Raw genomic sequence first — 26687 nt, forward strand, 5'->3', positions numbered from 1 at the left:
CCTGTTTCTGCCTGTTAAACATTGAAAAGAGAGAGAGAGAGGACCCAGCACAGCAGCCTAGTGGCTAAAGTCGTCGCTTTGCATGCGTTGGAAAGGTAGACATGCAGAGAGGAGAGATGGAGAGAAAGATCTTCTGTCCACTGATTCACTCCAAGTGGCCACAACAGCAAGAGCTGAGCAGATCCGGAGCCAGGAGCCAGGAGCTTCCTCCAGGTCTCCCATGTGAGTTCAGGGTCCCAAGGCCTTGGGCTGTCCTCAACTGCTTTCCCAGGCCACAAGCAGGGAGCTGGATGGGAAGTGGAGCAGCCGGGACCTGAACTGGCACCCATATGGGATCCTGGACTTTAGCCACTAGGCTCCTTTGCCAGGCCCAAATAAAAAGAAATCTTAGAAAATATGTATCTTTAGAAAAAAGATAAGAGAGGAGGGGTTATGCCCCACTGTGACCCTAGGGGTTGGCTCTGTGGGCAGAGCCTCGGTGCTCAGGGTAGGCATGAGTGGCCGCTGGGTGGCATTTGCTCCGTCTGCGATACTTGGTCTAATAAAGGTCTTGGGGACCCCCATGCAGCACTTCTGTGCCATGACCAAGTTCAGGGCCTCAGGTACCCATGTGCCCCATGCTGGATCTCCCTGGTTTTCAGCTTTTCCAAAGCTGGTTCTCTTGTATACACACTTTCTTTGAAGATGTATTTATTTATTTGAAAGGCACAGTGACAGAGAGGGAGAGACAGAGATCTCCCATTTGGTTCAGTCCCCAAATGGCTGTTTTGCGGGTGGCAGGGGCCCACGCATTGGAGCTGTGCTCTGGCGCTGTCACCCAGGCAGGGGACTGGAGCAGAGGTGGAGCAGTGGGGACTCTCTTATTAACATGAGGACCTCCGTGTGCTGGGGCGTGGCAGGCACTGTAGCCATCTGCATGACTGCCCACAGTTTGGTGAACATTCCAGAAACACTTCAGAGTCACCACTGTCTCCTTCCAGGGCAATTCCCATGAGCCCCTGCGCTCTAGTCAGGGACTGAACCACTGCTGTGGGCTCCTTGTCCACTCCCAACTGCCCTGGACAGCCCCGAGTAGCTCTCCCTTGTCCCCTGCCCTGGCGCACCCTCTTCCCCTGTCCCCTGTCGCTCCAAGTCCAAGAGCAGAGGTGAGCTGTCACTGAGCCCGAAGGAAGGCGAGCCAGCTCAGACCCCAGGCGGACCTTCACATGCTGGCCAAGAGCTGTTCCTTCTCTCTCTCTTCCTCTCCTCTCCTCTCTCTTTCTCTCTCTTTCTTCCCCCTCCCTGCCTACACACTTTGACAGCTTGAAGCAAGTGACTTCTGAGTTCTGGTGGAATTTCTAGACTTGGGATTGCTGGATACGCAAACATTCCCTCTGTAGAACATGTACTAGCCCCCCGTAACCGGCAGGGTCTGTCCTTGTCTGTCCCCTCACTCTCCTTTACCCCCCACTTGCAGCACCAAGGCCACCATAGGATGAAGCGACCCCATCCCAGCCCTGTGCTTGCCGCCCAACAGGAGTGGAGCCTGCAATCCACACTCCACCCCCAGCCCCGGGATGGATGGATGATACACCTGCCATCCCTGCCCTGTCCTGCCTCCCCAGCCTCGCCCAGCCTCGCCCAGCCTCGCCCAGCCTCGCCCAGCCTCCCCAGGCCTGTGAGGCCCTGAAGACCTGGGTCAGCAGCCAGTGGGCACACACTCCTACAGTGTCCCATAAGGCTGCCTCCTGATTACAGTACCCCGAAAACCAGTTATCCGCAGTGACCAGAACTGAAGTTAGCAAAGAAACTTGACTGAAGAAGAAAAAGTGTAAGGCCGTTTATACAGACCGCCCTGGGAGCCACAGGACATGCTGAGCTGGCAGGACGAGAGGACGAGGGACAGAGGCTGGGACATAGCTGTCCATGCACTGGCCCGTGTCAGCGTGATGGAACATGCCTCTGCGAGGACACGGCCCGAGGAGCTTGAGATAAGGGGAGATTGATGCCAAGCACACACCTCCCACGGCTCTGCAGGCCACGCTACACGCTGCCCGGGGCTCTCCGCAGGCCACCGACAGGGAGCAGACCCTTGGGACGTGCAGAACCGACGGCGAATAGGATCCAGATGGCCAGTGACAGGTCACAGCTGCACGGGAGCTGGGAAAGGAGCAGGAGGAAACTTCGCAGCTTCCCTGAGTGCGCCAGCTCAGCAGTGAGCAGGAGAAGCGGGGTTAGACCCTCCACGAGGGGCCTGCCAGGCCAGCCGACAGGGAGGCCGCATCGGTGTTGGGTCACTTGGGACAGTGGAAGGCAGGAGGGCCTCGTGGCCTGGGTCTGTGTATCTCCAGGGTGACAGGCGGCTAAGTGTGTTGCCATCACGTGACCAATGGTATGGGTGACACGTGACCAGATGCATGTAACTTGGGCAGAACCTGAGTGGCCAACTCCAGACCCTACAAAGGGAGGGTTAAGATGCCTCCCATCTCGGGGGTGGCATGAGTGCCCGCTTTGCTTCTGCTTCGAGCTCCCTGCTGCTAGTGCACACCTAGGAGGGAGCAGGTATCTTGCCACCCACATGGGATATAATTCTTTTTTTTTTAAATTATTTATTATTTTACTTCATTAATTACATTGTATTATGTGACACAGTTTCATAGGTACTTGGGTTCTCCCCACCCCTCCCCAAACCCTCCCACCATGGTGGATTCCTCCACCTTGTTGCATAACCACAGCTCAAGTTCAGTTGAGATTCCCCCATTGCAAGCATACACCAAACATAGAGTCCAGCATCTTATTGTCCAGTCAAGTTCAGCGTCTTCTTAGGTATACCCTCTCTGGTCTGAAGACAGAGCCAGCAGAGCATCATCCCAGTCAATTGAAAGCTCCAACATACCATCAGCAAAAATTTACATCATTATGGAATTAATTGACATAGTAATGAGTAACCAATATGTTAAAGATAAATGCGAGTTCCCACCCACCTTCTGTGACCACCTCACCTATACTTCAATTTTAGTTTATACACAACATATAACATTCAAAACATAACATGTTATACATAACATCATATCATCTTAAATTAAGGCAAACATGTGGTATTTAACCTTTTGGGATTGGCTCATTTCCCTTAGCATTATGGTTTCCAGTTTGGCCCATTTGGCCACAAAGAACTGCATTTTGTTTTTTTTAATAGCTGAGTAGTATTCCATGGAGTAGGTGAACCATAGCTTTCTTATCCAATCCTCTGTTGATGGGCATTTTGGTTGCTTCCATGTTTTTGCAATTACTGATTGTGCTGCTATGAGCATAGGAGTGCATGTTGGTTTCTCATAAAACAAGTGTTCTGGATATATTCCTAGGAGTGCTATTGCTGGATCATACGGTATGTTGAATTTGAGTTGTTTGAATATTCTCCATACTGATTTCCATAGAGGCTGTACCAGCCTGCAGCCCCACCAGCAGTGGAGTAGGGTTCCCTTTTCCCCGCAACCTCGCCAACAAGTGTTGTTGGTGCTTTTATTCATGTGGGCCAGTCTTCCTGGCGTTAGGTGGTACCTCATTGATGTTTTAATTTGGATTTCCCTTATTGCCAGGGAACTTGAGCATTTTTTCATATGTTTATTTGCCATTTGGGTTTGTTCCTTTGTGAAGTGTTTTCCCATTTCCCGTGCCCATTTCTTGAGTGGCTTGTTTGTTTTGACATTTTGGTTGTTTTGTAGCTCTTTGTATATTCTGGAGATCAGCCCTCTATCACCTATGTCGTGTGCGAAGATCTTCTCCCATTCTGTGGGTTGCCTTTTTACTTTGTTGATTGTTTCTCTAGCTGTACAGAAGCTTCTTAGTTTGATGGGATATAATTCTAACCTACTGGTTTAAAAAGCTATACAGGAGCGCCCGGTAGCGTGGCCTAGCGGCTAAAGTCCTCGCCTTGAACGCCCTGGGATCCCATATGGGCGCCGGTTCTAATCCCGGCGACTCCACTTCCCATCCAGCTCCCTGCTTGTGGCCTGGGAAAGCAGTCGAGGACGGCCCAAAGCTTTGGGACCCTGCAACCATGTGGGAGACCTGGAAGAGGTTCCAGGTACCCGGCTTTGGATCGGCACACACCGGCCGTTGCGGCTCACTTGGGGAGTGAATCATCGGATGGAAGATCTTCCTCTCTGTTTCTTCTCCTCTCTGTATATCTGACTTTGTAATAAAATAAATAAATCTTTAAAAAAAAAAAAGCTATACAGGAGAGAATGTCTGTACTCTCCTATGTCAAGTCCCCAAACAGGCAAGAACTGCATAAGACTTGCAGGTGTGTGTTCCTTGGCCAAAGTATAAAGCAGAGACGGTGACGACTGTCGCGTAGTCCTAACAGCCAGGAAGTGCCTGCCCTGGGGACCCGGGTGGGGGTGTCTTGCTGAGACCTAGTTCTGGGCCCGCTCGCCAGTTCAGTTGGCGTCCAGTAACCCACAGCGCCTGCGCCATATGCACTTCTCTCTCTGTCCAAGGATACAGCATAAAAAGAAGCCATCGTAGTTTTACATGAACCCAGTAACTAAACCAGCAACACGCCACATGTGATCTTTTCCTGTTGGGTTACTATTCACGTGACTTGTTCAAAAGAAGCCTCCAGGGCCCGGCGGCATGGCCTAACGGCTAAAGTCCTGGCCTTGAAAGCCCCGGGATCCCATATGGGCGCCGGTTCTAATCCCGGCGGCTCCACTTCCCATCCAGCTCCCTGCTTGTGGCCTGGGAATGCAGTTGAGGATGGCCCAATGCATTGGGACCCTGCACCCGCGTGGGAGACCCGGAAGAGGTTCCAGGTTCCTGGCTTAGGATCGGCACGCACCGGCCCGTTGCGGCTCATTTGGGGAGTGAATCATTGGACGTAAGATCTTCCTCTCTGTCTCTCCTCCTCTGTGTATATCTGGCTGTAATAAAATGAATAAATCTTTAAAAAAAAAAAAAAAAAAGAAGCCTCCATCCCATGCCTGAAAGCTGAGAGCGGGAGAAGGGAGGCAGGGGAGGGGTCCTGCTCGCCACGAATGCCTGGGCACAGCCCAATCCCCCACCCCAGACACAGACCCCAGGAACCGCCTTGCCCCAGTGGGTACCAGTTAGGGCTGCACTCCCCATCCCATGGTCCCCAGCGGGGTCTCTCTCTACCAGGCGGCCGATTGTCGAGAATGCAGCTTTGGTTACCCTGGCTGGCCCTTGGGCCACCTCGAACCTGCCGCTGCTACAGGCTGCTTGCCCGACTGCCGAGCCCCAACCCCACACACACCTCTGAATGATCACTATGATGCATGTCCAGCGATGCGGGCGGGGCAGGGGGCACACCCGGAGTGCTGGGGTCCTGCAGCCGGCAGCGTGGAGGACAAAGGGACGCCAGGGTCAGGTGACTCACAGAAGTGAGCTTGAGAAACATGTTCTACACAATGATGAGCACAAAGGGGTGGCTTCAGTTTCTGTCCAGGGTGCCAGATGGAAGGATGAAGGGCAAAAAATCCCAGGATGCCCTAACTGTGATGACAGAGGCAGGGGGGTTAGTTGACAAAGATCGAGCGTCCATTGACTCCAGCTGTTGGCCGATCACCACATCCTGCTCACAGCCCCAAGGCAGAGCCCCTCCTCAGGGGCTGGCCTCCCACCCCATGCCACCTCTCTCCACCCTCTGCCACTCTGCCCCATGCAGCTATGGGAGGCCCAAGGCAACCAATGTGTGCTTTGCTCTTCGGAGCTTTCCTCTCGAGTGTCTCCCTGGCCCTGGGCCCAGCAGATGTCTTCCCAGCTGTGGGAAGTTGCAGGGACCGTGTCCTGGCCGGTGTCCATGATGGCTCCACACACACTCATGTTTCAGGGAGCGAGTCGCGGCCTTGTGAGATCAGGAAGCATCTATTCTGTTGTCATTTTCAAGACAGCGAGCTGGAGTGGACTGACACTTCTGGGGGGAGCATCTCTTGGGGCTAAAGAAGTGGTACCCCACGCTCAGGCAGATGCAGGAGCTGTCATTACCCGCAGGGACCTCACCTGCAGAGAGGGCTGGTCATCTGCCTGCACTGCCAGAGCCAGACGGAGGCCCAGGGTCACGGGGTCAGCAGGAGGCTGGGAAGCCAAGGGCAGAGAGGTAAGACCACAGCTTGAGGCCTGCCCAGCCGCAGCTGAGTGTGGAGGTGGTCCTGGGACCATTGGCACTAACCCTGTGTCCACTACTGCCACTTGGTTCTGGCCCCTGGAGCCTGGATATGGCTGTTACAGGTGGGACAAGTTCCAAAATGTTTGTCTTGGGCCCAGCGTGATGGCTCAGCAGTTAAAAAACTCACCTCACAAGTGCCAGGATCCCATATGGGCACTGGTTCGGGTCCCAGCAGCTCCACTTCCCACACAGCCCCCTGCCTGTGGCCTGGGAAAGCAGTCAAGGATGGCCCAAAGCCTTGGGATCCTATACCCCCATGGGAGACCCAGATGAAGCTCCTGGCTCCTGGCTTCAGATTGGATCAGCTTGGGGAGTGAACCAGCAGACAGAAGATCTTTCTCTCTGTCTCTCTTTCTCTCTGTAAATCTTTCCAATAAAAAAACAAATCTTAAAAAAAAAATGTTTTGTGAGCCCAGGATGGACAGATGCCGGTCTCCTGGGCCCTTGCACTCTCTACCCATCATCCCTGCAACACAGACCAAAGACGTGGTGTAGACCCCTCAGAAACTTGAGCCTATGACTTCAGCCAGTTCTTGGACACCAACCAGGTGTCCTGCAGTTCCATCTGCTTGTGACGTGCTGACCTGGAGCAGGGATCTGGTCCCATAAGTAAAGAGCTCCGTTCGTTAAGACTCCCCCACGTGGAACGCCAGCAGCATGAGCCGGCCTCCCGTGCTCTGAGCAACTGGACAGAAGCAGGGCTTTTCCACAAGCCCACCCTTGCTTGCAGGAGTTTGCTGGAATAGCTCAGAAGGCAAGGAAGTGCCTCTGTTTACCAGTGTGCTGCAAGGGCTGCGTCTCAGTCTCTCTGCAGCTGGAACGGAGTGCTCAGTGTGGATGAAGGAAGGAGCTCTCCACGGCTCGCGGTTCTGGGAGTCCCAGAGCCTGGAATTCGCTGGTGAGGCTCCACCACCTCTAGTGCCACCCGCGGTGGTCCAGAGCCTCGGGGGGGGGGGCTTACACCTCACCCTCAAGGGGAGCACTTGGTGCAGTGCTGGAAATGCCACGGGGGGGGGCGGCACTGGCATTCCATGCCGGAGGCTCCACTCCCAGTTCTAGCTTCCTGCTAGGAGCCCATGGGAGGCCTCAAGGTGAGACTGACTCTGGAGCCGCAGGTGCAGCTCTGATGGCGTGCACAGTGTGATGGCGTTCATGGACCAGCTCACTGAGTGCACCTGGGAATTCTGCGGATGAAGGGAGAGTGGACCACGGGCCACCTGGACGGCCACAGGCAGTTGCCTGCCACTTTCTGTTCAGGGCCAGGGGTTCTAGAAACTCCAGACTGGCCTGCACATCAGGATATTGTCACCTGTAGGGGAGATACAGGGCCCTGTGAGTCCTGGGCTCTGGGGACCCAGGGGCCCAGCTGCATCCTCCAACCCCACACAGTGTGACCACAGCGTGACTGCATCTCGGAAAATCAGGGCAAAGCTGCTTTCAGTTGAGTGCAGGGAACCAGGGTCCAGGGCTCTGGAGGGGGACCCGTCTCAGTTCCTGTTTCTTGGGACTCTCCAGTCCCCTGGGGCCTAAGGACAGGGACAGTGCTGCTGTTACTACTGACTGACCAGGAGTTTTCAGGGCTGGAAACTCCTGTAGGTGTTGTTTGTAAAGGAAATTCCTGGGGCCGCCATCGGCATAGCGGAAAAAGCAGCGAAAGGTGGATGGGGTGTTGGAGCCCCTGCCTGCCACCCGCGGGGACACCGAGATGGAGCGCCGGCTGTGGCAGCCACCCGGGGAGGCGTCCAGAGACTGGAAACCCCTTCTCTGTACTTCTGACTTGCTAAGTAAATTTCTATGGTCCCAGATATAGCAGCGGAGATTTCTGCATCAGAGGAGGGTCTGGCCCAGCTAGACTCTGTAAGAATTCCCTCTTGGGCCCGGCATGATAGCATAGCAGTTAAAGTCCTTGCCTTGAATGCGCTGGGATCCCATATGGGCACCGGTTCTAATCCCGGCAGCCCCGCTTCCCTTCCAGCTCCCTGCCTGTGGCCTGGGAAAGCAGCCGAGGACGGCCCAGTGCTTTGGGACCCTGCACCCGCGTGGGAGACAAGGAAGAGCTCGGGGATCCTGGCTTCAGATTGGCTCAGCTCCAGTCATTGCGACTGCTTGGGTAGTGAATCATCAAACGGAGGATCTTCCTCTCTGTCTCTCATCCTCTCTGTGTATTTCACCTGCCAATAAAAATAAACAAAATCTAGGGCCCGGCGGCGTGGCCTAGCAGCTAAAGTCCTCGACTTTAACACGCTGGAATCCCATATGGGCGCCGGTTCTAATCCCGGCGGCTCCATGTCCCATCCAGCTCCCTGCTTGTGGCCTGGGAAAGCAGTCGAGGATGGCCCAGAGTTGTGGGACCCTGCATCCGTGTGGGAGACCCGGAAGAGGTTCCTGGTTCCCGGCTTTGGATCAGCGCAGCATCAGCCGTTGCGCTCACTTGGGGAGTGAACCATCGGATGGAAGATCTTCCTCTCTGTCTCTCCTCCTCTCTGTATACCTGCCTTTCCAATAAAAATAAACAAATCTTTAAAAATAAATAAATCAAATCTTAAAAAAAATTCCATCTTGCAGGTGCACCATCGTTGCATAGCAACAGTCAGAGTAGCAGCATATTAACCATGTTAAACCTCCAACGTACACCAGCAGGCCTAGCAGTGTCTGCCACTCGGAACTTCCAGTCCCCACACCAGGAGCCAAGCCACTGCTGCTTAAGGCTTAGCACAGGGTCAGGCACAGCGCGGATCTGGTGTGCGTGTCTTGAAGAGACAGGGAAACATCCCCAGAGCTCTTGGGAGCTGTTCCCACGTCACCCCGCATGACTGCGGGCTCACGTTCCTCACCCTCACCTGTGGGGTGGCCTAGAGAGCCTCCCAGCATTTGCAAGCACATCTTACCAGGGCAGAGCAGCTGACCAGGTCGGCAGTACTGTCAGTCTCACCAGCAGGAATCTAAGAATACAGGCAAGGAAAACCGCTCTGCTCTTGTCTGGGACCATGGGAGGAAGCTGACTGGGTCAGGCGGCTTTTCGGCTCATGCTCGCAGGTTGGGAGGCTCTATATATACATATGTATGTCATATATATACATATGTATGTGATATATATATGTATATATAAAATTTTTATTGGAAAGCCAGACATAAAAAGAGAGAAGGAGAGACAGAGAAGATTTTCTGTCTGCTAATTCACTCCCCAAGTGACCACAATGGCAGGAGCTGCACTGATCCAAAGCCAGGAGCCCAGAGCCTCCCCTGGGTCTCCCACATGGCAGCAGGGTCCCAAGGCCCTGGGACCTCCCCAGCTACCCTCCCCAGCTACAAGCAGGGAGCTGGATGGGAAGTGGGGCCACCAGGATTAGAACCAGTGCCCATATGGGATCCCAGTGTGTGTAAGGCGAGGATTTTAGCTGTTAGGCTACCGTGCTGGGCCCCACGTTGGGAGGCTTTTGTTATTTTTTTATATATAAAGATTTATTTTATTTTTATTACAAAGTCAGATATACTGAGAAGAGGAGAGATAGAGAGGAAGTGGAGCGGCCGGGATTAGAACCAGCGGCCATATGGGATCAAGGCGAGGACCTTAGCCACTAGGCCACGCTGCCGAGCCCAGGAGGCTTTTACAAGTATCCACGTAGGCATGGCATGGTCACTTCACATGGCAGCTGCCGCGCAGGGCAGAGGGACGGAGCTGAGGGACAGCGGGGAGCAGTTCTGTTCCCAGGGGCACGGCAGCTCTCTGGCCACTGGTAGCTGCCAGGTTTTAGTCATGCTATGGCTTATGCAGATTCTAGCATGCTAGCTGTGCGACCCCCAGGCACTGTGTGTGGGTCAGCAGTTGTGTTTGGGAGGCTCGCTTCTGGCACAGCGTTTGGGATGCTGACCATCTGATAACCAGGCGTGAGAACCCTGTCTTCCATGCCCCTTGGGTCACCTGTTGGGGTTTAGCATTGAGCTCAGTGACTCCATGTTGACCTTTGTGGCTTTCACATCCCTCCCTTGTGACCCAGACCACCGCTCATGAGCCGTGCTACAGCCAGGCCTGTGTGTGCCCTGTGGCCTGGCTTGGTACATCCTAGTTGTTGGTCTGATCGGTCACACCTTGAAAAGGAAATCACTGATGACCAGAGGAGGCCGGTGCCATGGCGTAGCGGGCCAAGCCTCTGCCTGTGGCACTGGCATCTCATATGGGTGCAGGTTCAAGTCTTGGCAGCTCCAGTTCCCATCCAGCTCTCTGCTGATGTGCCTGGGAAAGCAGCAGAGGGTAGTCTAAGTACTTGGGTCCCTGCACCCATGTAGGAGACCTGGAGGAGGCCTTGGACCAGCTCAGCTCTGGTCATTGCAGCCTCCTGGGGAGTGAACCAGCAAATGGAAGATCTTTCTCTCAAGTAAAATTTAAAAAATAATTCTGAAAAAGAGAGAGAAAGGAAAGAGAAAAAAGGAGAGTTTGAATTCAAGCCTGGGCACTGGGACGCAGCCTGCACATGTCCTAAGTGTTGTCTGAAGCCCCACACTGTGGCCACTCTCTGGGACCCAGATTTTGCAGGGCTCCCAACCTGTTTGCCTCTTCTCCCGCTGAGTCTGCCCCTCCTGAATCACCAGCCTGCTCCGAGGGGATGCTCGCACTTCCCAGACCACCATGACATGGCTGCCAGGAGAAGTTGCCCAGGTCTCCCTGTGCCATTCACCGCCATGCCCCTGCACAGGTTTGCACAGCCGGCACGGCCGGCGTGGTTCACCTCCTGTGCAGGTGCTGTGTGCATGGTCCCCGGGCAGCACCTGGTGCTCGTGCAGGGCCCCTGGAGTGCAGCTGTACACGGAATCAGTGCCCAGCGCTGCCCTGTCTCAGGGAAAACCCATGAAGCAGGTGTAGTTCTCACCGCATTTCCCAGCAGGGGAAGCTCAAGTCTCAGATGGGGGCTCAGTCATAGAAGGAGCTTAGCAGGGCAAGGAGATCTGAACTCACACAGCCCTAGAGCCTGTGTGGCTTGGAGAACTGTGACGGGGGCCGGCGTGGGGGTTCCACAGGTTCAGCTGCTGCCCATGGTGTCGGCATCCCATGGGGCACTGGGTCAGGTCTCGACTGCTCCACACCCCATCCAGCTCCCTGCTGCTGCGCCTGGAAAAGCAGCAGCAGATGGCCGAGTGTGTTGGCCCCTGCACCCACTGGGAGACCCAGATGAAACTCCTGACTCCTGGCTTTGACCTGGCCAGCACTGGCCAAAATAAATGATTATTTATTTATTTATTTATTTATTATTTTTTGAAAAGCAGCAGCAAGCTTTGGCAGTCTCCACCACCGCTGACTGCCTGGGAGTGGGGATATGCAGGGAACAGGAAGCAGAGGGCCCGGGAAATGGGGTACCGGGTGATTGCTGTACTGCTGGGGTTTCCAGGAGCAAGGGCAGGCTGGCTGGTGTGTGGGTGCTTTTGTCAGGGGTAGCAGAAGGATCGCCTGGCACAGGGCACCTTCCCATTGGGGCCCTGGCAGGGGACTGATCCTAGCCGCTAGATGGGTCACCCACAGGCGAGGCCACCAGCGCTGCCTCTCCTGCCCCTCAGCATGAACACAGGGTGAAGCCTAGGAACTGAGATGCGGCAGGTGGCTCCCTGTCTGTCCCCCCAAGTACAGGGTCCCCCTGGCAGTGGTGCTAAACGGGTGTACCCCCGTAACAGGCTGAGGGCTGGTGTAAGGGGTGCCAGGCAGGGCCCCTCTCCTGGCAACCTGAGAACCCTGGCAGTTGGGTGGGATTGTGAGGCCAGATTCTGTCCCAGCCTGGCCCCTCCTTCTGCAGCCCTCCCCGCAATGGCTGCTGCCCGCCAGCCTTCTCGCATGTCCCTTCATACCAGCCACTGGCTGTCTTCTGCTGGCGTGTAAGGAGGCTTTCCCTGGCACACCCCAGACCACCACTGCCACCATTCCTAGGCATCGCTGTGAAGCTGGTCATGTCTTCCACAGTACAGGAAGCAGGTGAGTGCACACCGCATACCCCACAGGACACAGCCAGGGAGGCTGCAGAGGGAGGTGCCCTTGCCAGGGTGCAGGGCAGCCAGGGTGGGATGGGGAGGAGAGGAGGACCCCTCCCCAAAGTCACTACTCCATTCTGGCCAACAAGAGTGTTGGGGCCCAGGTGTTGGTGACTGGGGGAGGACCAGATGCCTGTAGGCCCTGGGATGGTGCCACAGAAGTCCCCTGAAGGCAATACCTTCCCCATCCCAGCTGTGCAGGCAGAGTGGCCATCGCCAGCCCAGCGCCCTGACAGCTGGCCCCAAGGCCACATCTTGTCCGAGTTCTGGGTGTCACTGTTGTCATCTGATGGGGCAGGGGCGGCATGGCCCCATTCCCCTCTCACAGAGCAGCCATTCATTGAGCCTGCCTCTACCCTGCAGCTGTAAGCAGGAGGACCGGTGTCATGGTGGGCTTAGCTCTGAGTGAAGAAGGGACCCCCTGGTTGCCCACCTGGGAGTCAAGCCAATGGGTCTTTTTTTTTTTTTTTAACTTTTTACAGTTTACTTAGTTAAAAGTCAGAGCTACACAGAAAGGCAAGGACAGAGATCTTCCACCTACTGGTTCATTCCCCAGATTCCTGCAACAGCTCCCCCTCACGCGAGCTATTTGGAGTACCCTTGGACACGTCTTGTGGTCAGATTCACATTGCAACTTGGCAACACAGACATTTTTTGCATGTTGAATAGAATCACATGCTTAGTTGGTAAACTCGCTAGATAGGCTCGCCTCACAGCACGGTGGACCTTCCTCAGGCTTCCCAGAAAGTTTGGGGAAAGTGCTCATCTCAGATAAAGTTAGCCAACAGCTGGACTTGGGCTGCTGACATTAGATTTCTTCCTTTTCTTTTGGTCACAATCCCAATCATGTGAGATACCAGCTCTTTCCCCCGGGCCAAGAGATGCATGTGACAGACTGCTGAGCAGTCCTTGGAGGTGTGCAAGGGCATCCCTGGGGACACTGGCACAGGAATTGGCCCCATTCCCTGCTGGGCGTCCCTGGGGACATCACTCGCAGGAATGAAAGGTGAGATTCCATTTCCTGACTCTTCCCAGAAAGGCCCACACTAACACATTTTTGCAAATGCCCATGTGATAAATATACTAGGGGGTCTTCAAAAAAGTTGATGGAGAAATGTGCTGTATGAGAAAATCATGCATGGATGAAAGAATATTTTGGCATCCCCATTCCTATCCCATAATTCCATTTCTTTTTCTTTTTAAGATTTATTTTTTTTATTGGAAAGTCAGATTTACAGAGAGGAGGAGAGACAGAGAGGAAAGATTTTCCATTTGCTGGTTCACTCCCCAAGTGGCCACAATGGCCAGACCTGAGCAGATCCGAAGCCAGGAGCCAGGATCCTCTTCCAGGTCTCCCATGCAAGTACAGGGTCCCAAGGCTCTGGGCCGTCCTAGACTGCAGGGAGCTGGATGGGAGGTGGGGCAGCTGGCATTAGAACTGGCACCCATATGGGATCCCGGCGTGTGCAAGGTGAGGGTGTTGTGCCGGATTTTGAAATCCCCAGGAAATCATCGAGTCTGAAGTCGGTGCTAACACATAAAGGCGATTTATTCAGGTTAACCTAGGTCTCCCAGCCACCCTTCCCAGTAGGGCTGGGGGAAGGGGCAGCTGAGGCTGCAGCAGGAAGAGCAGGGCAGAACAAAGAGGCGAGGTTGAACAGCACAGGGTTCTTACACATTTCAGGTCAATTCCATGTAATTATACAGTCATGATTGGTCGGTTTAACTGTTCACTTTCAAAAAGAGCAAGTTGGCAGGCTTCTATTGGTGGGTTTGAAGCAAGCAACTTTCAAAAAATAGAAATTGATGAGTTATAGGGCAGTGGGTCTTAACAAGCACCAGGGGCCTCCTTCCTGAGGAGTGGTCTGCCTCTGTGACCTGCCAGGTGCCCTGCCGGGGGTCGCGTAGCCTGTGAATCTGGAGTTCAACAGCCCCCAGCCAAGCAAGGAAGGCAGAAATCCCAAAAGCAGAAAACACCTAGGTTCTTCAAGGGCTTTAGCCACTAGGATACTGCGTCAGGCCCCTGTAATTCCATTCCTTGTCAACTGTTTGAAATACCCTCATAAGTAGGTAAAGATAAATTTCGGAGGCCTGGTGCAGCTGCTTAGCTGGTCAAGCCACTGCCTACAACACCTGACTCTCCCATGGGTGCCGCTTCCAGTCCCAGCTGCCCCAGTTCCGAACCAGCTCCCTGCTACTGCGTCTGGAAAGGCAGCAGGGGACGGCCCAAGTCTTGGAACCCTGCACCCACCCACATAGGAGACCCAGGAAGCTCCTGGTTCCTGGCCCAGCCATGGTCAATGCGGCCATTTGTGGAGAGAACCAGCAGATGGAAGACCCCTCTGTCTCTCCTTTTTCTGTAACATTGCCTTCAAAATAAATAAATCTTTTTTAAAAATGTAATTTCAGCACTTCGCAAATACGCACAGAAAGTGTGGGGGTGGTCTCTGGAGATGCTCCAGGGGAGCTCACTGTGCCTAGAATTCCTTCTCCAGTGCCCGGGGCTGTGAGCAGCTGCTCTCCCGGGGTGGGACAGCCCCAGCCGTGAGCTAGAGGGAGACACACCAGTGCAGTGCACTGGGCCTGGTGGGTGGTTCTGAGGTGGCCAGGGGCCGGCATTGCCCACAGAGATGTATGGTGCACAAAAAAGAACCCAGGGGTGACAGAGTGGGGAGGGCGGTAAGCAAGGCAGGAAGATTTCTGAGAGCATGCTCTGCCATTCAGCCTGGGCACAGGCCACCTGACTGCCAAGCGGGGCAGGGTCCTGGGAGAGACTGGGGCTCCCTCTCTCTCTTCCCTCTCCTCCCCTCTTCTCTCCCTCTTTCCCTCCCTCTCTTCCTTTCCTTTTTAACTTATTTTTATCAGAAAGGCAGATAAAATTTATAGAGAGAAGGAGAAACACAGAGGTCTTCCATCTGCTGTTTTTTTTTTTTTTTTTAAGATTTATTGCAAAGTCAGCTTTACAGAAAGGGGAGAGACAGAAAGGAAGATCTGATGAGTCGCTCCCCAAGTAGCCACAATGGCTCACAACGGAGCTGAGTGGATTCAAAGCCAGGAGCCTGGAGCTTCATCTGGGTCTCCCACACGGATGCGGGAATCCAAGGCTTTGGGCCGTCCTTGACTGCTTTCCCAGGCCACAAGGAGGGAGCTGGATGGGAAGTGGAGCGACCGGGACACAAAGCAGAACCAGTGTCATATGGGATGCTGATGACTGCAGGTGGGATTAGCCAGTTGAACTATGGCGCCAGCCCCAAACTGGGGCTCTCATGTAAGGAGTGGGGTTCAGTTCTCCCCTCCTCCCTCCCCTTCGTTTCCTGGATAAAGGGCTCGCCTTCTGAAATGGGCAGGCTTCCTCCCAAGGTCAAGCAGGAGGGATTCCCCGCAGGATGTCTTCCTGCAGGGGAGGGGGTGGACACCAACCTGTAGTGTTGGGTATGGGTGGGGTTTCGCAGTGCGGAACACCTGCCTCTGAGCCTGACCTGCTCCCTTCTGCAGACTCACTCAGCTGTGGGAGCAACCCAGTCAGCGGGGAAGGGGGACCCCGTTTCCCTACCCACCCCCAAGTCCTCCACCTGCCTGACCAGGGGCTGGCCCCAGTGCACACAGCCCAGCCCCTGTCCACAGCACTCCAGCAGCTGTTATTTCCCCCAACCTCAACCCCCTGCAGCTGCTCATCAACAACACGCTCTCAACCACAGAGCCCCTTCTTTACCGGGCCCACCAGACACACCCACTGGGATGTCTCAGTCCTCACCCCCCTCCCATAGCCCCTGCCCCTAACACCTGTTTGTCCTGGATGCATCCAGGCTGGCCAGCCAGATGTGGTCGTGGCTGAAGCAGGGGCTTCCAGACCATCTTTGTGCGGGAGGGTCTCCCACAGTGGCTTATAGGCGTCACCCTGGGACAGGGGCCGCTCAAGTCCACAGTGCCCAGCTGGACCTCTGGGTTCTTTCCCTCTGCAGGGTGGGGAGAGGAACTGAACTGCCTGCCAGCTCTCCCATCTGCCCATTCTTATCTCTGCTCTCAGCTGGTCCCCACCTTCCCTGGGCCCCGCCCACCCACTACCTCCTGTCTACCCTTCCTCCAGCAAGGCCAGGTGGAGGGGGCACCCAGCACAGCGGCCAGCCTGCTTAGGGGCAGCTGCTGTGCCCGCTGGCCCCACAGGGCCCTAACCTGAGAGGCCAGCAGCCAGGCCCTGACCTGGTCCTGCTGCTGGCTGCCAGTATACTTGGTGGCTCCTTGCCTGATAGCTTCTATATTTGTGTATGTGTGTGTATCTCACTGACCCCTATGTCATTTTTTAAAATAGCTTATTTATTTGAAAGAATTAGACAGACAGAGAACCGTCCATCTTTGGTTTGCTCCCCAAGGGTCAGGCATAGGCTGGGAACCAGGGGCTCCATCCGGGTCTCTCCCCTGGGCCCCAAGCACCTGGGCCATCTTCCGCTGCTGTGGGATGTTGGCGTGGCAGGCAGCAGCTCTCTCCCCCCACGGACACTCTGTTATCTCCACCCTGCTTCCCCAGGCTTGTGTGGGAAACCTGGACTAGGACCAGGTCCCATCTTGCCCTATAAACAAGGGGTGGGGGGCAGGAACATGGCAAGAACTTTCCGGGAGACTCCCCGAGTCACATCCAGGGAGCGTGGGATTTGCAAGAGAGCCATAAAGGGGCACTGTGGCAGGAGTGCAGGATTTGGGGACCGGGGCTGAGGACCTGGCATGGTTTCAGTCACCCAGGCCATGCTGGTGTGATGATGCAGTGGCTAAATCCTCACCTTGCAAGCACTAGGATCTCATATGGGCACAGGCTCATGTTCCAGCTGCTCTACTTCCCATCCAGCTTCCTGCTTGTGGCCTGGGAATGCAGTCGAGGACGGCCCAAAGCCTAGGGACCCTGCACCCACATGGGAGACCCAGGGAACGTTCCTGGCTCCGGATTGGCTCAGCTCTGGCCACTGAAGCCATCTGAGAAGTGAACCAGGTTGGAAGATCCATCAAGGCCAGGGGAATTTGATAGGAGGGGGTGGGGGGCAGGCTGCCTTCTGCCGGTCTGTGAGGGAGGGCGGTGGAGGTCCACAGAGGTCCTGCTTCACCTGCTGCTGAACCCAGGGCTCCGCCTTCCCTCTGCCAAGCTCTCGGCCGCTCTGCGAGGGAAGAGGGAGGAGAGACGGGTGAGAACGGCTTGGGGCAGCTTCTCCTGCGGCGCAGGCTAAGCTGGGAAAGCAGGGTGCCCGGGCAGGAACTGTGGGCATTGAGGGCAGGATCCAAAGGTGGGGTGCATGGAGAGGCAGCCCCAGGGGCGCCACGCCCCTCCACCCCCTCCTGCGGCCTTTTCAGTTTGACCCAAAGTGCAGCTGGACACCGCCCAGGTCAGGGTGCAACGCTCGGGGCCCTTCTCTGCGCTGGGGGTTGGGGGTAGACCAAGGGTGCACCGCAGGTGTCCCCAAGAGGCAGGTCTGCGCCCTCAAGCGAAGTGCAGGCCACCTGCAACCACACCCTCTGCAAACCACCTAATTCACAAAACAGGAAACGGAGGGGAAGGGCGCTTCCCCACCCCCAGCAACCAGACCGCCTGGGCCGGACTCGAGCGTCCCCCTCCCCCAATCCCGGACCCCAGGAGGGCAGGGGTCCCCGTGTTCGGAGCTGGGAGAGTGCCGGGGATGCTGGTTGGAAGGACCGCGCTGGTGCCTAGGTGGTCCCGGGGGGGGGGGGGGATGACGAGCCCTGAAGGTCACGTTTCAGGAGACTGTTGCTGGGGGGTCAGAAGACCGCCAAGAGGGTGGTCCACGGCCGGTTGCCGTCCCTTTAAGACGGCCGTCCGGCCCCGCCCTCGCCGCCAACCACCCACGTGATCCCGACTGGCCGGCGGGGCGGGGGCGGGGCGCGGCGCCACGGCCCGTGGCGCGCGCCCGCCCCGCCCCGCCGGCGTCGCGCCTCCTGGGGGCCCCGAGCGCCCGGGCCGCCGTCCCCTCCGCCTCCCAGCCGGCGTCGCACCTCCCAGGGGTCCCCCGTGCGCCCGGGCCGCGGCCCCCGTCCCCTCCGCGTCCCAGCCGGCGTCGCGCCTCCCGGGGACCCCCGTGCGCCCGGGCCGCCGCCCCCGTCCCCTCCGCCTCCCAGCCGGCGTCGCGCCTCCCGGGGACCCCCGTGCGCCCGGGTCGCCGTCCCTGTGCCCGTCCCCGCCGGGCGAGCCACCGGCCGGGCGGGCGCGGGGCCGGACCGCCATGGACCACAAGCCCCTGCTGCAGGACCGGCCGCCGCCTTACAACCTGGAGAGCGGCCAGGGCGACTACGCGTGCGGCCCGCACGGCTACGGCACCATCCCCACCGCGCCCCCGCCGCCGCCTTACCCCTACCTCGTCACAGGTGGGCCCGGCCGCGGGGCGCGGAGGGAGCGAGGAGTGGAGGGCCGGTCCTGTGGCCAGAGTGGCCGGGGCCTTGTTCTGAGTGAACTTTGTATCTTCGAGACGCACTCAGGGTCGGGGGTCGCGGCCTCCAACGGGCCTTCTGACGCGCTGTCCCCCTCCGTCCGCCCGCAGGGTTACCCACGCAGCATCCCAGGGTCTACAACATCCACAGCCGGGGCGTCACCCGCTACCCCGCCAATTCCATCGTGGTCGTCGGAGGCTGCCCGGTGTGCAGGTGAGTGCGCGCCGCCTTGGGACGCGCCGAGGCCACGGGGTCCCCTCGGGGCTGGGGCTTGGAGTGGGTTCCCCTCCCCGGGCGGGGGCCGAGGGGGTGCGCCCTGGGCAGGCCTCCCGGCGGAGGACCAGGTGTGTCTCGTTTGTGCAAGTTGGTTGTTGAGGCTGGTGTGAGGTTTGTGTCGGGCCGGGAGTGGGGGAAAAGGGTACCTAGAGACCCCCTCCACCCCTCTCCGACGCCCGCAACCCAGTGGCCAGTGTGTCTGCAGAGGCGGAGGTCAGCTGGTTCAGGCGTTCCTCTGTTCGGGGTCCTGTTGGGGGAGTGTGTGGCAACTTGCAGAAACTTAGTGAGTGCTGGGTGCAGCTGCCCGGCAGGAGGAGTCAGGTTGCAGTGGGACTTGGCACCAGGGGGTGCCCCGTGTTTGAGATGGGCCTGTTGGAGTGGGGGTGGGGGAGGAAGTGGAGACCAGTGGCGAAACCCTTGCTTGGCCCTCATTACCTAAGTGGCCACTGTAAGGCCCCGAATGGGGCAAGTTTATCTCAGGAGTGTGGGGGCAGCCAGATGGGAGGGGGCATTGCCAGGGCAGGGGAGTGAAGTGTGTGGTGCTGGGGTTCCAGAGTGCCCACGGGGTCGGGTGGGATGCAAACTGCAGCACCTGTTCAGCAGCCAAGGAGCACAGGCAGGATAGGAAGCTGGGGGTTCGAGGCCTGGTGAGGGTGTTGGGGGAGGCTGCAGCCTGCCCTGCTGGGCAGAGGTCTCTCTGGGAACTTGGAGGAGCTAGTGGGTAATGGAGACTTGTGTTAGCATCTGTGACTGCTCTTGGCACCCACAGCTCTGTTCGTCCCAGCTAGAAGACTCCAGGGCCCATCCCTAGCAGGGGAGCCCCCACTGATCTTTGGGGTGTAAGGAGGGCTGTGGGGCAGGATCAGGTCTGCCTGGGAGTTCACTGCTGCCCCTTTCGCCTGTGCCCCCCGGGGCCCTGGCTACCAGATGAGCTAGTGCCAGGCTTTCCCACACCTAGGCGGGCTGTGGTGGGTGTCTGATGAGGCCTATGGTGGGGGCTCTTGCCAGCCCAAGCACGTGAACTTGGAGGGTGGAGCAGGTGGCTGCAGGAGGCCGGAAGTGGCCTGCTCTCCCAGGGCCCTGGAGCTCCAGGGGTCAGGGTCAGGGTCCAGGTCCAGGTCCAGGTCCAGGTCTGGAGCTGCTTCTCTGATCAGTGCTTTGTGTGAGGGTGTAGGTTGTGAGCTTTCAGAGACCCAGGCAAGCTCCCTAGGCCTTTGGCATAGGGACAGGGTTGGTGCTCCCTGCCTGGGGAGCAGGGTCCTCCGTCTAAGCCTGTTGTGGTGGCCTCCAGCCCTGCCCTGTGCACTCCTCTGGTGCCTCTCCAGCAGAGGGGTGGGTGCCACCCTGGGCTGAGTTGTTGTGGCAGGCCGGGAGAGGCTGGGGGTGGGTGTGTGTGATCCAGAGCAGCCACAGTCTGGCATGTTTGCCCTGGGGGAGACCAGTTGCTTGTCATGTGACCACACTTCCTCCCTCTCCATATCTAGCGCGCCTGGCTTTGTCTCTCTGCCCTCCCCAATGGCCTGGCAGGAATTTGCCCAAGTCACACGCCTGCAGTAACCTCTGAGCGAGGCCCATGCTGTCTCCTGTCCTTTTGCCATCCTGGCTGAGCCTCCTGCTCCAGTGGCCCAGCTTGGCTGTCCCCTTTGAGCCCAGCAGGTGAGCTGGGTGCTCTGCTCCCTGCAGCACTGTCCTGCCCTGCCCAAAGGCCTGCTGGGGCTCGGTTCGGTGGTCACCCTATAGCCAGCCCTCATCCTCTCTGGGTGTTCTATGGGGAGGTGACCATGATGCATGAGGGGGATAGGGAAGTGGGGGGCTTGGCACCCGGGAGAAAGATAAGGCCAAGGCCACCTGAGGCCCAGGGGCAGCACTGAGTGAGCAGTGTGGACACTGCTTGTATCCTTGGAAGCCATTGTGGGGAGCAGCTGGGTGTCAGGGCTTGGTGTCTGCAGGGGGCCCCACAATGAGGGGCTGTGTCAGAGCCTTGGGGAGCTGAGGGATGGAGGAGGGATGTCTCCTCCCACCTGTGACCTGGGGGGGAGCCTTGGGGGAGGAGAGCCAGCAGTGGCTGGATGGGGCTGAACGGGCCTTGCCTGTCCCTCAGATAGTCTAGCCCGAGGCAGGGGCAGCAGGGACAGGTTGGGGGACAGATTAGCCACCAGGATACTGCCCTGGGCTGTGGGTGGGCAAGTCTGAACTCAGGCTTGACCCCTTCCACCCCCTAGTGGCAGAGTTGGCACTTCAGGGGCTTGGATGGTGGGACAGGTGAGGTTTGGGGACATGAGGGGTGGCCTGAGGCTCTGCCTGCCTGGCTCTCGGAGGCTGGGGTGGTAAGAGTGCCTGGTGGCCAGTCCACTTCTAGAGATGGGTGTAGGGCTGCCACAGCTCCAGGTCCCGGCCCCTGCTCTGCAGCAGCTGCTGCTAACTGCACAGTCATAGGCGTTTTCAGAATTAGTTCCCTAATTTCCCTAGCTCCCATGGCTTCCCTGACAATTCCCTGCCCCCTACCCCGTGAACACTGCACAAGAGTGGGCACAGGGCATGCTGGGCTGGCACTCTGAGCCAGCTGAGGCATGTGTGGATTTTGGGGGTCTGTTGGAGGGGAGGTTGTGCTGCTCAGTTCAGAAGAGGGGGGGGTCTTTCCTGCTGTAGCCCGCTCCTGCAGCTGGAGGGCCCTGCTCGGCCACGGAGGGTGTGTCTCCGGCGAGGCACGTGTGCTCTCGGCCCAGTAGCTCTCGTGCTGGGGTGCTCTGGGGAACCAGCACCATGTGGGCAGGGCTTCTCCAGCCTGGGTGCTTGGTGCCAGAACAGCCTCCAGGCCACCCGACTTGCCCCGCCTTCACTGGCATACTGGGCCCCACTCCTAGCTCTGCCTCCTCACTGCCTTGAGCAGCCTGGGAAGGCGGTCAGCCAGCCTGTGCCCTCCAGGTCCCTGGGAGCTCTCCACTTTTTCGTGGGATATTCCTTATGCCTGATGCACACCCTGCTGTTTCCTGGGATTTCGCTGATGGGCCTTTCATGATTTGGTTTAGGGCCCCCAGCCTCTGGAATCCTCAGCCCAGCACATCCCGATCCTCCGAGGGGGACAGTTGGTGGCGCAGGGCGGCCTAAGTTGCTTAAGATTCATTTGAGGGAGAGAGACCTTTTATTTGCTAGTTCAGTCTCCAAATGCCCTCCAGAACCAGGGCTGGGCCAGGCCAAAAATTCCAGAACCTGGACCTCTAGCTAGGTCTTCCGTGCGTGCAGGGCCCAAGGACTAGGGTCATCCTCTGCTGCTTTCCCAGGCCATAGCAGGGAGTGGAGCAGTCAGAATACAAACCAATGTCCATAGGGGATGCTGGCATCACAGGCGGTAGTTTAACCTGCTGTCCCCTGGCCTCCCTGACCATGGTGGGTGTGCCAAGGGCCCGGCTCAGCTGAGCTGTGTCCTGAGCAGGATGGCTGTGGAGTCCTGCTCGCGCGGTGCTCTGCGGGACGGCTGCCTAAGGCTCCATGCAGCTATGCAGCCCGGTGCTGGGAACACCAGGTGAAACCAAGCTCGCCAGGGCTTCCAAGAAGGGACCGTCTCCCCAAGCTAACCAGACAGTGTTCTCTGTATCTGAAAGGTGAGAAAGGCTTCCAGGTGCTGCTCACTCCCAGGTGCTGGCAGGACTTGCAGCCAGACGAGGCTGAAGCCAGGTGCCAGTGACAAACCCATCCCAGCAGCATGGTCACCGCGGCTCCACGCCCGTGCCCTACTCATTTTGCTTCTCTGTGGCTCTTACCAGAGGCAAGCTCCTAGATGAGTTTAGTGCTCCCCTCAGGTGGGTGCGAGGTCAGGCTCTCGCACACCTTGGTCCCCTGACATGGAGGAAGAGGCCTGAGTCCCACTGCTCAGGGCAGCTCTCTGGAGCTCCGATCCCTGGTGTGCCCGGGTGCTGGCAGGCGCAGTCCTCCTGCTGTGGCATTGGCAGTCTGGGGTGCCCTCTGTGTCCTGGTTTTCCACAGCCCACCTATGCTGGGCTGTGACCTGCTGCCTCTGCATGCACCTGCGTGGGTGCTTCCAGTCCACTTCACCTGGTGTGGCCTGCTAGCTATATTGAGGACAGTGCCTGGAGACCGGAGGCTGGCTGAGCAGCACAGGGGCACCTGGGCAATGGGGGTGGCGGGTCCTTCCCTGGGCAGGGACAAGCAGGAGCTGTCACTGTTGGCCAGAGAGGCTCCTTGGATCCGTGTCTCCTGTCTCCCCCTCCCAGGTGTGTGTGCTGTGACATTTGGGGGTGGAGGGGAGGTGCTGGGAAGTCAGGAGTAGCCTTGGGGCGGGGTAGGGGAAGAGGGGAGCTGTGCTGTTATAGCTTGGGTTTTAGTCTCAGCTCTGGGTCCAGACCTTGGCAGATGGAGCTAGCCAGAGCCTGTGGGGCTGAATTGGCCATGGGGTTCCTGCTGTCCCACTCAGGGCCTCGGCCCGACCTGTGTGTACTGGCAGAGTACAGTGGAGGTCCCGGCGTCTTACCAGGATGCACACTTTGTGAGCAGGTGTGATTTTTGAGGTGGCAGATAGATGAAATCCCACCCCAAACTGTCACTTCTGGGGGTGTCCCCTAGTGGAAAAAGCCGTGACTCGTTTTTGGTCTTGTTTCCAGGGATGTCATGGAGGAACAGGGTTCAGGGGTGAAAGCGCAGCCCCAGTTGTTGGGAAGCCAGCATCTGTTCTGGGGACTGGGGTGACTCTGGTCGCCCCGGGTAGGGGGCAGGTGCTGATGGGGTGCCCTCTCTCCGCAGGGTCGGGGTGCTGGAGGACTGCTTTACCTTCCTGGGCATCTTCTTGGCCATCATCCTGTTCCCCTTCGGGTTCATCTGCTGCTTTGCCTTGAAGAAGCGGAGATGCCCCAACTGTGGCGCCACCTTCGGCTAGAGGGCACGCCCCGGCTTCCTGGCCGGCTCTTTCCTAATGTAAATGTGTACAGTCGCTCATTGATGGATGAAGCTTCGGGACTGTTGGGTCGGGCGAGGTGGGCTGGGGGAGGCACACGTGAGCCCGGGGCCCTGCTCCCAAGGCCCCGAGAGCTTCTATTTTTTGCAGTCTTCAGTTTGAGAGAGGTGAGAAATACCCTTTTAAATAAACAAGATTCGTACCATTACTTACCTGGTTCTGTGGTCTGCTTTGCACACTCCCTGCCTGCTGCTCATACCAAGCCTCCCTCCAACACCCCAACCAGAGACCGGGAGGCAGCCCACACGGGGTGCTTCTTTCAAACTCCAGTTTATTGAAGCTTAGTGTCATATCTTGACATTCACAAAGGACCCACCCTAGTGTCATGAGTGTGGGGCTGGCCTGGTGAGTGACCACCATGGTTCCGGGCTGGGACTCGGTTAATCCCAGGGACCTGCACAAAGCTGAGACCCTGTTCTCCGTGAACCTGCTTCCCAAACCGTGGGCTGGGGCATGAGCCTCAGTGTAGCTGGGTGGTCCTGGGATTGTTAGCGCAGTCCCCCATGAGTGCCTCCTGGTCTGTTCTCCCAGGGACGAGTCGGGACCCCGCCGCAGGAAGCCTCAACGGTCACACCCACCCCCTGGATGCAGGGCATGCCTGTTTAAGAGGGGCCCAGCCACTGGCTTGGGACTGCTGCCTCAGACTGGCCATAGTGTCTAGGCAGAAATATGGCCCCCCGACTCTGAACCACCGCCCAGGTCACACTGGCTCTTTAAGCTGTTTGTGGGTCAGTGCCTGGGTCAGATTTACAGGAACATGCGCTCTCAGTTTGAGTAAACTGGTCAGCACGCCATGGGCAGAGCCCTGGGCTGCTCGTGTCCCATGGGCTGGCCTTCAGTGGGTCCAGTCCCCCTCAGAACCCCTCTGCAGGGCTCAGGCGAGCGGCCTGCACACCACTGCCGGGGGAGCGCAGGGAACGTCCAGTCTTGGGCGGCTCTACATTTATTCAATCAAAAGTTTAAATTTTAAGTTAAAAAATTATTAGTTTATATAATATTTTCATAATTTAAAATATGGTTTGCATGCAAAGATGCAAACTTGGAGAATATTTTCTTTAGCTAAACATAACACTACTCAGCAGTCTCATGCTGTACAAGATAGCCCTGTGGTCTTGGCCAGTCACCAAGCCCACACTACCCCTTCCTCCAGCTGCTAACTACACAAGAAAGTAAGTACTGGAGCCAAGTTTACTGTTTGGTTTTTGAGACTAGGAAGAAAAATCAATGATTGAGCTGATCACTAATCTTATTTATCGTAAGGACAGAAATGTGTGACCCCAGCTATGTCAGATTGACACATGTCGATTTGCGAATCAGGCACCCTCTGGCGAAGTGGCCTGCGGCCGACCCTTCACAGCACTCAGACGTCAGGACTCGGCCCAGGAACCAGGACAGCCCCTGCTGTCTTCTCACCGGATGATGGGGGCCGAGCGGTCGTTTGTCACTGTTGGTCGCAGCTTCACGGTGGCAAAGGGGTTTTCTCCACTGCGGGGAGAGGAAACTGCACAGGGACTGGCCCAGGACGGGACTTCAGAGCCCAGGGCCCACACTGGGAGGCCGCTGCTCGGCCCCGGGCTGTCCATACTGCAATCCCCTCTCCCCGTCCCGTGTCCTGTTCCAGGCCAGAAGGAGCCCAGCTGTCCCCGTCTACAGCTGACGGTGGTGACTCAGGTGGCCAGAGTCTCCTGAGGAGCTGGGGGTGCTACACGTACCTGAGGAAAGGCGGCTTTGTGGTCCCATTGGCAGCATTCTGTGGGAGAGAGGAAGTGGGTGAAGCCATGAACTTGGGATATTTCACAGAAGACCCATGGGGAAGAACATGTGAGGCCCAAGGACAGCTTAACAGGGCCCCACCAAGCTCCCTGGCAGGTGTGGGGTGTGCCCGGGGAACCTGGCTGTGGATCGTGAGGGTGCTCCTGGGAGTGTGGCAGCAGAATCTGCACACAGCCACACCTAGAAGTAGAGTGCCTGGGTGGGGGGAGCGTGGACCACTGCTTAGAGCTGAGCCAGCAGGGCTGCTGGGGGTTTGTGGAATCCTGAATAGTGACCAAAACAGTGACTAACTTCCCGTGCTGCCAACTGTCGAGCACGGAAGCTGGAGACCTCACAAGTGAGGCAAAGAGCCACCTGCACCCAGGACCCAGGGTGGTCCAAGTCCCCAGCCAGGTGGGGGTCTTTCCTCTTGGATTCATCACCCACTTTGTGCCATGCAAATGGCTGTCCAGCAGGGGGCAGCGTGACACCTGACTGCACACAAGGGCCCCGGTGGTCCTCTAGGACTCCAAAGGATGGGTGGTGTGTGACCTCATACCTGCTCCTCCCACCCTCAGGAGCTGGTGCCAGTTCAGTGTCCACCACTGCAGAGGCCACGGCTGCTGTGCTATTAGCGCACGTTAGTGGGGTGCTGATTTCGTCCCACAGGGCATGCTGAGCTACCTCAGCAGGCTTTGGGCTAAGCCATGTTTCTGACAGTATGCCGTGATGGAGGTCAGGTTGCTGCTTACGGAGAGTGTACCCTAAGATGCTGACTGTGGTTGGAGTGCAGGCCCCCAGCATGGCCAGCTTGCTGCTGCTGCCCTCACCGAATAGCACCTTGTTCCAGCAGAGCCAGCAGGAGAGGTTAGTGCTCGGGACAGTACCCACAGGCAGGACCGACTGAAGCCTGAGTCCAGCTCAGTGGCACTGGGTGAGCTGGTTCCTGCTGTGGGGAGGACGACCACTACATGACCACCACAGTTCTGCAGTGTCGGGGATGCCCGGGGCCCAGCAGTGCTTCCCTGGCAAAACATGCAGGGAGAAACCAAGCCCCCTGGAACTAACAGCCCACATACCCAC

The 26687-nt window shown here is 57.5% G+C and overlaps 2 protein-coding genes across 3 annotated transcripts in view; one reads left to right on the forward strand and one right to left on the reverse strand.

Annotated features, from left to right (window-relative positions):
• The first annotated feature begins 18199 nt into the window (after positions 1-18199).
• Positions 18200-23921, forward strand: BRI3 (brain protein I3). Its single transcript, XM_004599297.3, has 3 exons — positions 18200-18544; positions 18718-18820; positions 23642-23921. Exons 1-3 carry the CDS (start codon positions 18403-18405, stop codon positions 23772-23774), a joined length of 378 nt encoding a protein of 125 aa, XP_004599354.1. The 5' UTR covers positions 18200-18402; the 3' UTR covers positions 23775-23921.
• A 182-nt stretch (positions 23922-24103) lies between these two features.
• The window catches only part of BAIAP2L1 (BAR/IMD domain containing adaptor protein 2 like 1), an 80461-nt gene continuing 77877 nt past the window's right edge, over positions 24104-26687 (reverse strand). For both annotated transcript variants that reach the window (XM_012930993.2, XM_058680301.1), the window contains exons 13-14: positions 25565-25602; positions 24104-25337 (exon numbers count right to left, since the gene is read on the reverse strand). In XM_012930993.2, the coding sequence (XP_012786447.2) occupies positions 25262-25337; positions 25565-25602 (114 nt within the window). In that variant the 3' untranslated portion in view covers positions 24104-25261. The remainder of the gene's footprint in view (positions 25338-25564; positions 25603-26687) is intronic.

The sequence above is a fragment of the Ochotona princeps genome, chromosome 24, assembly GCF_030435755.1.
Source record: "Ochotona princeps isolate mOchPri1 chromosome 24, mOchPri1.hap1, whole genome shotgun sequence".
NCBI classification, from domain to species: Eukaryota; Metazoa; Chordata; class Mammalia; order Lagomorpha; family Ochotonidae; genus Ochotona; species Ochotona princeps.